The following is a 10,936-nucleotide window of genomic DNA, read 5'->3' as shown; positions in this document are numbered from 1 at the left end:
CTCTCAGAGTCACCTAGTCCCGGTACCTGCCCGAGCAAAGACGGCGGAAGGAAAAAGATGGCGTCCAATTCGATCAAACTTCTGACTGGCAACAGTCATCCTGAGCTTGCAAAGCTCGTCGCTGATCGGTATGTAGTTCTAATCCACTCTGGATTTCACCTCTGGAAGGTTCTCATTGCCGTGCTAAATGGCTTTTGATGTCTACAGGCTAGGCATCGAGTTGACCAAGATCATGGTGCTTCAGTATTCAAACCACGAAACGAGTGTTACGATTGGAGAAAGTGTACGAGATGAAGATGGTACGGACTGATCACTTTTTTTTTGTTGGGATAATCTCTCAAGAACTAACGTTTCCCATACAGTATTCATCTTGCAGTCCACACGTCCGAACGACATCAATGATGGACTCATGGAGCTCCTCATCATGATCAACGCTTGCAAGACCGCTTCAGCCAGGCGGATTACTGCCGTTATTCCTAATTTCTTTTACGCTCGCCAGGACAAGAAGGATAAAAGTCGTGCGCCGATCACCGCGAAGCTTATGGCGAATATGCTCCAAACCGCTGGGTGCAACCATGTCATAACGATGGATCTCCATGCCAGTCAGATTCAGGGCTTTTTCAACGTCCCTGTTGACAATCTGTATGCGGAACCGAGCATGCTGAAGTGGATTCGGGAAAACCTGGACGTACAGAACTGTGTCATCGTGAGTCCGGACGCTGGAGGTGCTAAGAGGTCAGTAAGGATTGAGAGCCTTTATTAGATGGTAAAATTCTTTAGTGGTGACCGGCCTGCTGACTGAATCACCAGAGCGACTGCGATTGCCGACCGTCTTGATCTTCAATTTGCGCTGATTCACAAGGAGCGACCGCGCCCCAATGAAGTCTCCAGGATGGTGCTTGTTGGCAGTGTGAAAGACAAGATTGCGATCATCGTCGATGACATGGCCGACACCTGTGGAACGCTTGTCAAGGCTGCGGAAACGATCATGAAGCATGGGGCGCGCGAGGTCAATGCCATCGTTACGCATGGAATCCTTTCCGGCAATGCGATCGAGAACCTCAACAACAGCTGTCTGCGTCGACTCGTGGTCACCAATACTGTGCCCCACGAGGAGAAGAAGGAGCTTTGCGACAAGATTGAGACGATCGATATCAGTCCCACGCTGGCAGAAGCGTGTCGACGCACCCACAACGGCGAATCCGTCAGCTTCCTCTTTTCACATGCGGTGGTTTAGCAGTGGGGGGTGGAAAATTCCCTCTTCCCTTCTCTTTCTCTCCTCTCTTTTTTCTTTATTAACGAATACCTACGAGACGAAGAGACGAATCAATTCTGCGAGACCGGTTAGGTAATGGTAAAGGTTAGATATACCCAGAGAAGAGTCGTCATGTCAGCGGGACACGGGTTTTCGATTATAGCATCTTCTTTTTCCCTTTTTCATGATTTGGTCTCTTGCATGAACTCGCAGAGCTAGGGAACTGTTTTTCAACTTTGCCTTTTTTTCCCTTCTCTTTTTTTTTTAATCGACGTCGGGATTCATTGATTGATTGATTGGGTTGGGTTGAATGAATTATTGAGATGGCTTTCACGAGGGATTGGGAATTAGGGTAATTAGGTAGGTATATGTTAGCACGGCATGGGAAAGCAGAAAAAGAGAGAGTAGGGAAAAAAAAAAAGGACCAGGACAACATGATATCATGTTTCCCCCCTTTTTTTAACCCCTGGGAAAAGGGCGCTGTTGCGTTGTTCGTTCTCGAAAACTGTACAGTGAGCTACACAGCACAGCACAGCACAGTACAGTACAGTACTGTAGAATATTCATACAACGCCAGTTCTACGATCACAAATTATATGTATTTTTTTCTACTGTCTTCTTGTCAGGGGGCAAAAAAAGGCCGTTATGGATGGACGGGGTGGACGGATGGATGGACGGCACAAGGAAGTAGTACAATGTTATCCTTTTTTTTTAAAGTTCATACGATCGAAAAGAAAAAAACAGCAAAAGCAGAAACCCTAGTCATGCCATTTGCCATTTTTAATAAAAAACAAAAAGACAAAAAGGAAAATGCTTTCCGTCCGGGAATTTTTTCTGTTGTTGCGCGCCGTAGCCCGTACACAGACACACACATAGACGGTATGAAGAATCTTCCATGCCCTAATAAAGATTATCATCACTTTCGTCTATGTGGTTCTCTAGGTTAGGTTGGTTTTCCCTGTCCTCTTTCATTTTCACTGTAGTTGGCTCCTCCGCCCCTCTTTGCTTTTGTCATCATTAAAACTATTTTCTCTCTCCTGGGAGCCGTATACCTCAGGAGTTGAAGGAGACGCGATCACCAACAGACAACCCCTTGTCTCACCCCCAAAAATTTACTTCCGCATCGAAGACGCTCTCCGCTTGCGCAGCTCCTCGCGCTTGGCCTTCTCTTCCTGGACACGAGAAGCCAGAAGCTTGGCGTATTCGTTGCTATATAAGTCGGAAATAGGTTAGAAAATGACCTCATGAAGAAACTCGAACTAAAGGAAACTTACGCAGCCTCCCGGGCAGCCTCCGCACGGCGGCGCTTCAGGGCAATCCTGTGACGCTTGCGCTGGAGACGCTGAGGGGTCACCAGACGCTGGATCTTGGGGGCCTTGGTGTACTCCTTCTTGCCCTCGCGGGTCACGGTACGGCGGATGACGAACTTGCGGACATCGTCCTTCTTGTCGAGACCGAAGAATCGTCGGATCTTGGTGGCACGCTTGGGACCGAGCCTCTTGGGAACGACAACGTCGGTGAGACCGGGGATGTCGTTCTCACCCTGCTTGACGATGCTGAGAGCGAGGACAGACAGGTCGGGACCGGTGATGGCTATAATACAAGAAGATATGTGAGACACTGCGCGGATCCTAGTGATCGATGAACAGGGCTGGATTCGTACCTCCACGGACACTCTTGCGCTTCCGCTCTCCGTCACGGCGGGGACGGTAGCAGCTGTGACCATCGCTGAGGAGAAGCTTGACACGGTGCGGCAGGAGAACTGTCGGAATCTAATTAGTCGTGGGAGAACCGCGTAACAGGCGAGTCGATCGCAAACATACCACCCTGCTTCATAGGGAAACCTGTTCGCACAGTCAGCTGCACTGTTCACCAAATAATAGAGTGTCCCTGTTAAATTTCGGGGAGGAAATGTCATCGTACCCTGCTTGTCGTTACCACCGGTGATCTTGAAGATGTAACCCTTGAATTCTTCGCCCAGGGAGTCGCCGGGAACCTGTAGTACGCAAATGACCCATCAGTCGCTTGTCCTTCATTGATTTCTGTCTTCCACGGCGGCTGGAGAAAAAAAGCCTGAACAGAGAGGGGGATTGCTGACTTCAGTTCCCATGCGCTTCTCCATGAACGCACGGAGCTTGCGCTCATCGTCGATCTCGATCAACTTTTGCGACCCATTGGCCGGGTAGGAGATGTTGAGCTTCATCTTGACGGAGTTGCGCGGTCAAGACGGGGCGCGAGGTTGTCGACAGTCGCGGAGGGTTGGAGGTCGTCGAGATCACACTCCTGTGTGGGAAATTTCGGGTGTGGGCGTGGTGTAGCGAGATTTCCGTCTGTGTGGGCGGCTGACTAACACCGCGCTAAACTGGTCTTGGGCGTGCCAAGATTTCCCATCTGGGCAGGGTAGGGCTGCTTAGTCAGGGCCCACGTGAGCGGGAACCCGTTTCGATCATGTGACCTGGATCATCCGCGTGACATCTAAAGGCAAGAATGCCATTCTTTGCCAGGAAGCCATTGCGGGACGTTGTATGGAGTAAATATGCTTGTCACACTTGCTGCAGCTGTCTTGTGATCGGACCTGTTCATCGCCTTGTTCCTCTACGGAGTATACTTCTAGTACTCTGTACAGTACATGTATACACGTATCCTAGTTATGTGCCAGTATCTGTCTAAAATTCTCCCAGGCTGTTGTTAACCAAGACATCAGATGCACTGCCATTCGCTGTGACGAGCATTATTCACGAGTCAGACTCAGGACTCAAGAGCCTTGCTTTGGTCGCTGCAACCAACCAGGCCGCACCGCTACTCGTACATATGTAAATGACATCCACCAAAGGCATCTCTCTCAGGACTTGTCTTGGCATCTACGGCAGATTATTATTTTCGCTTTGCTAGTTGCCTCTGCCGGCAGCTATACTATACTCCGGAGTACTATACTCCTGCATTTCAGCTGGGGTTGACTGCTAGCAGACCAGGCAGTGTAACGCTGGTCCCTGGGGTAAGTCGCACTACGTAGAGGAGCTTCATTTGACACCTGCAAAGGATCACAAGACAAAGACGTCATGTATGCGCCAGATGACTACAAACTAGATAGGAAGGTAATTTGCCTGTCCGAGATCGAAAAAAAAAATAACGGTGCAGATGCAGATTACTCCGTGGTTAAATATCCAAGCTGCGATGTAACAAGTCTCTTAGTCTCTCTAAATGTGGCCGGTTTTTGCCCAAGGGGTATCTATCCGCAGAACAATGTGCTTTAGCAGTCTGACTTGTGACTTAGGGATTTTGTTGATTGGGACTTCAGACCAGACCAGACAAACTCCGACAATGGGCAAATTCGCAATACACTCGCCTGGCAGCCAATGATCATACGCAGACGAGACTAGTTCTTAGCGCCTACACCTTATCAGATCTAGTCTTATCAACTATGGTGTTTTAAGACTCCGGCTCGTGTGCTTGTCTACGTAAGCCTTTCGAAGTGGCGCCTCCCCCCACCAAATTATGTACTGAACTGTGTTAATGCCCACGAGCTATTAATAATGTTTTCTGCTTGCCAGCTTTTGTTCAGGGGTACGGAGGACCTTCCAGTAATAATGATAGCCCGCTGTAGAATATCTCATTGCAACGTTAATTAATCGCCTTTCTCGGCTGTCCGAACCGTGGGTGCCGTGCCGTACTCTGAGCACTCCGTATTTAGTACCCTTCAGACTTCCTCGCTCTTCCGCCCAAGTGCCGGCGTCGAGAGCGCCGACGTTGCGATTAAGATGTCGATAATTGGTGGCTAACGGCGACTAGTGAAAGAGTGGATGAAACTCCGTACCCTGGGCGCCAACAGCTCTAACTACCTGGCCTGGCTGGGCATAAGAGGTGGTATGGCTTCATTAGGGGCCTCCCGTAACGCCTTTATTTGCCCCTGCCCGCGCTAAAAATCCCGTACCGTGGCGGGAAGCGGAGCACGCGACAGGATGAATGTGCTGTCCAGTACTGTACGGAGGGCTTCCGTGTCCGAGGGGCTCCGTACAAGGCTAAGGGAGTATTTCCAGCCTAGTAATAGTAGAGACAGACCGTAGGTTATTTTTCGTCTCATGGGTAGTCTGGGACGCGTGGCAACGATTTCAAACGAAGCCCAGCGGATGACTTATTAAGAATAATGGTAGTGTGTTCTTATCCTGTGTTGACTCTGCGGCTATAATATTCGCGATTTCGAATCCTCTGCCCTAGTCGAGCCTCACTGGACTGGCCGATTTGTATCGATTCTCCAGTGTCTTTGGCTATTTTTGTTGTCACTTCCGTTGCTTTGAGAAGACACCGACTCGATCACTCTACCGTCCTCGTCCTCCTCTCTCGACTTCTTTCTCTTCTGCTATTTTTAAATGCCTTGGACGCCACAGACCCAGGACAAAGAGTGACATCGCGCGAAAGAGAAGAAAGAAACAACAAAGGCAAGCCCCGGGAGGACATCATTGGGTTCCATTCATCCCACTGCTTTGTCTCTAATGCGCATGTTCTCTTTGAGCGCATTAGAAAGAAACCTGGTATTTGTCATTATCTACGGATCCAGTCGAAATCCCTGCAATGCGCTTTGTGAGCAAATTCTACATCCTCGTCGCCTTGGCAGGATGCAGCATCTTGTTCTCTGTCCGGCTGCTGTGGATGTCCAGCGACTACATGCCAATTTCTCCGGGCCATGATCCCGCGTTTCAGGTCACCGAGAAGAGGTTGGTTGTCTTTGGCGATTCGTGGAGCGACAGTGCTTCCCGTGATGAAGAACAAGGCCCACTGTGGACGGAATGGCTCTGTTCAATGGTAAACAAACACCGATTCCATCCCGTCTTAGACAAACGGATTCAGGCTGATTTTGTCAGTTCTCTTGTTACCTTGAGAATATGGCTCAGACCGCGTCAGTCTTCCAAGGCGCGTATGCTGGTGCAGTGATCGATAACGCAGAATTGCAATCTTTCGAGTCAGGACTGTCGTGGCTGCGACGTCCGTTGCCCGACCTCCGATCTCAGATCGATCAGTGGTCCGCCGCCGAACAGGACTTTTTACGAAAAGAAGGCCTGTCTGGTGAAGCCATCCAGGAACGACAGAGTAATACAATCTTCGCTGTGTCCTTCATGGTTTGGGATTTGTGGAAATTCGTAGGAGAGGACTACAACCTGGCGTCGCAATCCATCAGTCACAGTATCGATTCCCTATTCGAGCAGCTAACCATCCTCTCGGAGAGATGGGCGTCGAATGACTCCAAAATCATCCTGATGATGGCAGTTGACGTGACCTTCCTTCCTGCATTTCCCCAATCTCTGGAGGAGCAGAAGAATATGGTCTCCCTCGTTAGCAGCTGGAACAACGTACTGCGCGGAAAAGCCAAAGAATGGGATCACGGATCTATCTACCTCTTCGACACAAATCACTTTATGCTGGATCAGATCCGCGAGTGGCAATTTTTCGCCGCCGGGATGATTGATGCCAACGAGCTGGGAAAGAATGAAGACCCGGGCTGGGTGGATGTCGCACATGCCTGTGTCCAGACCCGCAAGAAGGGGCTGTTCTCGAGTGAAACGCCGTGTGAAAATCCCGAGAAATACCTCTTCTGGTAAGTAATGCCCAACCACCGTGAAAACAAAGGGGGAGTCTTCAAGGAGTTGACGATTATTGCAGGGATGACATGCATCTTGGTCCTTCAGCCCACAGAATCTTGGGCACTGAGGTTTTCCGCGGCATCGAAGAGCTTTGGCTAAACCACACCGCTCCCGAGCCTCAATCAAGGGAATCTGCGTCTGAGACAGGGTCGCAGTCTGAAAATAAATCCAAGCGATTCGCCGGCAGCTAGAGCCGTTGGCTTCCCAATTGTCAAACGCCGCATTGCTTCCTCTTCTTTCCCTCGTTCCTCAATTTCACCGCCGTCAATTGGCGACTAGACTATCATCGGTTCCCTGCGCGCATTGGGAGATCGAGTGCTGGAGACCTGCCGAATTGGTGACTCTATGAAGTCGACACCATGCGAAGTAGAATGTCTCGTAGACGTCTCCCTGGTTCTCTAGCTGGAGAAACTCTGCCAAAGTCCAGGTTCGTCGAGTTCTCGACCTATCCATCAACCATCAAGATGGGCTCCGCGTTTTCCGATCCGATCGATCGTGAAGGCAGAAAAGTGGATAAGCGATGCAGCTGCAGCTCTCCACCCTGACTGGAATACCCATGTGGTGAAGTCGTGACTTCATGGCGGTGCAACGCTGGAGGGTCGAACGGGCCAGTTTGGCTGGGACACTCCCGCACCCGCCGATTGGGGTTCTAGAATGGACCATGTCGTAATCGCCTTGTGTCTCTTCTTTGATGCCTGCGCGATCCAATGACTGTGTGCAGGGCTCATTCCGCGGCGGTGGTCGCATTGGGAGGTTCCGCGTCAAAGAAGCGGCCGGGGCAACTCTGCTGCTGCGGTCTGCCGCATTCGGGGTTGGCGCCGAACAAAGAAAACAGGCTGAAGATAACAATTGCTCACATTCCTGGAAGCAAAGACTGGCCTTTCCAGACCTTGCCCTCAACGCCGACCCAGCGATCCGTTAACTTTGCATCAATTGTTTGCAAATCGATCTCCCGCCCCAGAGTCGCGGACAAAGAGGCGGGGCAGCAGCAAAAGGCTCCTAAAAATGGAGACCTCAGTGGGAGTCTACATATGTATGTAACAAAGGACTTTGCTTGCACCGCCATGGTTCTGCTCGCCACGGGTCTCTCGCCTCGGTCAGTGTTCTATGCTGATTGATGCCATGGAGCACCGCGGCGGCATTCAAATGGCAGGATAATATTTCTTAGTCGATAGTAAACCTGATCATAAAATCCTCTTGTGTCCACGTTCTATCTTGCGGTCGAGGGGGGTTTTTTCTTTCTCTTCTTGTTCATGCCTTGATCTTATAGAACCTATACTATCGTTCATATTGAGGTCCTAATTGATTCTCTCTTTCTGCTCATGTCTTTCGACCGGGTTCTCCCCAGGCCGGCGGCCTTGTACGATGAACAGGCCGGTAGAATCCATAGAAAAACCAGCAGCCTGCTGGAGCACAAGATCATGAATGATCATCATGGCCTGTCGCCAGTCACTACGGCCGTGACGAACAGAATCGACAGTCTGCCTACCACCCGTCCGAATGGCAGTTATCGTCATCTCGCCGAACCTGCAAGTTGCTCAACATCCTTGGGTCAAATGCAGCTGTCATCTCTCAATCGGGAAAAAGTGTCTCAGAACCAGATCCCAGTGAGAATCTTGACTACTCCCAAGCAGGCCGCGGCGGATGAAGCCTGTCCTCGGGACCGATCAGCCTCGTCTAGCCCAACCAAGAAGGAGTCTGCAAAGGAGTCAGCCACACAGTTCTGTCTATGCCAGCCTGATCCAAAGATCCCGAGACCTCGAAATGGTATGTACTATACCATAACCTATCTTAGACGTTCCTTCCTCCCAGACCTGTCGAGGATTGCAATTTTCCTGCAATAGCACACACTGAGTTTGATGCCTGGGCGTATATGCGTATTATATTTTTTTTCTGGCCGTGGCTAACTGTTATGCTGGACAAACAGCCTTCATATTGTACCGGCAACACTATCAAGCTGCCGTCGTGGCACAAAACCCAGGACTTGCCAATCCAGAGATTTCCAAGATCATTGGAGAACAATGGAGAGCGCTGCCCGAGGAGACCAAAGACGAATGGAAAGCTCTGGCAGAGGTACCGCTCCTGGCGACGTAGATTGAGAGACAACGCTGACTATTATTGGAACAGGCAGAGAAAGCTCGACATCAGCAGCAATATCCAGATTATCGCTATCAGCCTCGTCGGTATGGACGGGATGGCGGTTCCCGCAGTGGAAGCTCCAGTATAAGCACCAATCCTGCTGGAGCTACAGTCTGCAATCGTTGCGGTGGTCGCCTCATGAATCCTCCCTCGGCACCGGATACGCCTTTGACCGCGAGCGGACCAATGTCTAGTAGTCGGTCCTCCCAGGCCGATTTATCATCTTCTCAAAGCAATTCTTCTCGCGGAGCCCGAGACGCTCCTGCTCGTCCTCCAAGTCCTTCGCAACTTCGCGTCGACAATGATCGCCGGGCTTCACGTCAAAGTTACTGGAAGGACACTGACCCTCCATCCTCCAATGTCAAACGCCGTCGCTTGACCACTAATGGAATTCACAAGATCAATCCTAATGACGGTAGTCTTGACTCGGAGCCATATTCCCTGTCTTCGCAGAAAACCTATGTCCCTCGCCCGGGCGTGGCATATTTCCGGAGCCATTGTGAATCAGCCACTAATGGTCGCACCCATCGTCGACTTGAGAATGATGGGTATTATGACCCCAGTCTTAAACTACCACCATTGAAGACCAGTCTTTCGTCTATACAAAATCAGCGTGACGTTGAAGCCACGGTGATGACCATATCGGTTGTGAACAAGATCAAGGTGCTAGCCAAGATCTCCCCGCCACTCAGCAATCGTTCCATAGTTAAAAACTCCCTGCCTCGAGGCGCGGTGATCGCGGTGGATGGACAAGACCCGGCCTTGGTTAATGTCATGCTTAAATATCTGGGGACTCTGTTGACCAAAGACGGGAAGTATACAGTGCGTGTCTTCGAAGGACCAGAGGTGCGATCACGTCAGAATTCGTTTAAGGCGGGGGAAATGGGCGATGCCACGGTTGACTATCTCCATGTCATTTCAGTTTGGCATCGGATCTCGGATGAAATTACCCAATTCATTCTTTCGAAGTCTGGATCCAATGGAACCAGGTCTGTTGATGATCCTTCATCACCTGTGTCGCCAAAATCAACCATTCCAAAGTCATCTCGGACGCAAATATCGTCACCCATGACATCTTCCAACAACGGAATAGCCAATGGATTGGGTCAAAATGGATTGGGTCAAAGCTCTGCTTCCCATGCGAAAGGCCCGAATCCAATTCCCATTGCCCTGGTGCCACGGTATCAGCTCACCACGGCAGACACGTTTGCATGTTCCATTCCTATACACGACTCTTACGCACCCTTAGACCATTGGCAGTGGATGGCGTCCCTCTGGCGGGCTTGTATCGGCCCGGATGTGACAGTTCACATACGAGAATGCGATAGGGAAGAGCTGGATCGACACGGCGTAGGGAATCCAGTCGAAGTTCGGCTGAATGATGCGAGAACGCTCATTGTCAGAAGGACGCCTGATTCTCCGAAAGATATCGAGGAGAAAGCACTGAGACGGGTGGGCTTTGAAATCGAAGACTTCTTGACCCGCTAGTTAGCAAAACCGTTTGGCATACATATCATCATCATCATCGTTGCTATCAAGCGCTGATTCAGGTACATTGATTTGCCTTGATGTTCGTGTTCACTCTCAATAGACCATGTAAAACTCTGCTTCGAGCGGGCGCTTCTAACGAATGCGTTCGTGTCACTTTCGCGTCGTTGCATGTATTTTATTTAGCAGGGTGTCTCTCTCTGTCTTATATTTGAATTCAGCTTCTGTACCAAAATCACGCAACAATTTAGTGACTTCATCGAAGACTAAAAGAGAGGAAAATTGGTATTTTGCAGAATCCAAACGATCCTTCATTTTGCTAAGGTCGATTCCATATAACCCAAAACGGCAGGCGGCATCCGCCGCTGGAACCCGAAGCGTATCAGCAAAGGCGGTGGGAGTAATTGACCAATGAAAA

At 50.2% G+C, this 10,936-nt stretch overlaps 4 protein-coding genes across 4 annotated transcripts; 3 read left to right on the top strand and 1 right to left on the bottom strand.

Annotated features, from left to right (window-relative positions):
• Window positions 1-57: 57 nt before the first annotated feature.
• T310_5462 (Ribose-phosphate diphosphokinase) lies at window positions 58-1,237 on the top strand (the record flags this gene model as incomplete). The annotated part of the gene is made up of 4 exons (XM_013471676.1): window positions 58-128; window positions 208-299; window positions 363-735; window positions 811-1,237. The coding sequence occupies 4 exons, from the start codon at window positions 58-60 to the stop codon at window positions 1,235-1,237; spliced, it is 963 nt and encodes a 320-aa protein (XP_013327130.1).
• Window positions 1,238-2,367: 1,130 nt separating this feature from the next.
• Window positions 2,368-3,458, bottom strand: T310_5461 (40S ribosomal protein S6; the record flags this gene model as incomplete). The annotated part of the gene is made up of 6 exons (XM_013471675.1): window positions 2,368-2,464; window positions 2,530-2,848; window positions 2,919-3,017; window positions 3,079-3,099; window positions 3,179-3,251; window positions 3,354-3,458. 6 exons carry the CDS (start codon window positions 3,456-3,458, stop codon window positions 2,368-2,370), a joined length of 714 nt encoding a protein of 237 aa, XP_013327129.1.
• A 2,366-nt stretch (window positions 3,459-5,824) lies between these two features.
• Window positions 5,825-6,849, top strand: T310_5460 (uncharacterized protein; the record flags this gene model as incomplete). Its single annotated transcript, XM_013471674.1, has 2 exons — window positions 5,825-6,055; window positions 6,145-6,849. 2 exons carry the CDS (start codon window positions 5,825-5,827, stop codon window positions 6,847-6,849), a joined length of 936 nt encoding a protein of 311 aa, XP_013327128.1.
• A 1,106-nt stretch (window positions 6,850-7,955) lies between these two features.
• On the top strand, window positions 7,956-10,518 carry T310_5459 (HMG box transcriptional regulator; the record flags this gene model as incomplete). The annotated part of the gene is made up of 4 exons (XM_013471673.1): window positions 7,956-7,987; window positions 8,162-8,658; window positions 8,819-8,964; window positions 9,019-10,518. The coding sequence occupies 4 exons, from the start codon at window positions 7,956-7,958 to the stop codon at window positions 10,516-10,518; spliced, it is 2,175 nt and encodes a 724-aa protein (XP_013327127.1).
• Between the last annotated feature and the right edge of the window lie 418 nt (window positions 10,519-10,936).

This window comes from Rasamsonia emersonii (assembly GCF_000968595.1).
Source record: "Rasamsonia emersonii CBS 393.64 chromosome Unknown ctg1118621760286, whole genome shotgun sequence".
NCBI classification, from domain to species: Eukaryota; Fungi; Ascomycota; class Eurotiomycetes; order Eurotiales; family Trichocomaceae; genus Rasamsonia; species Rasamsonia emersonii.
The sequence above is the reverse complement of the archived record's forward strand: the minus strand, read 5'-3'. Positions and strand labels throughout refer to the sequence as shown.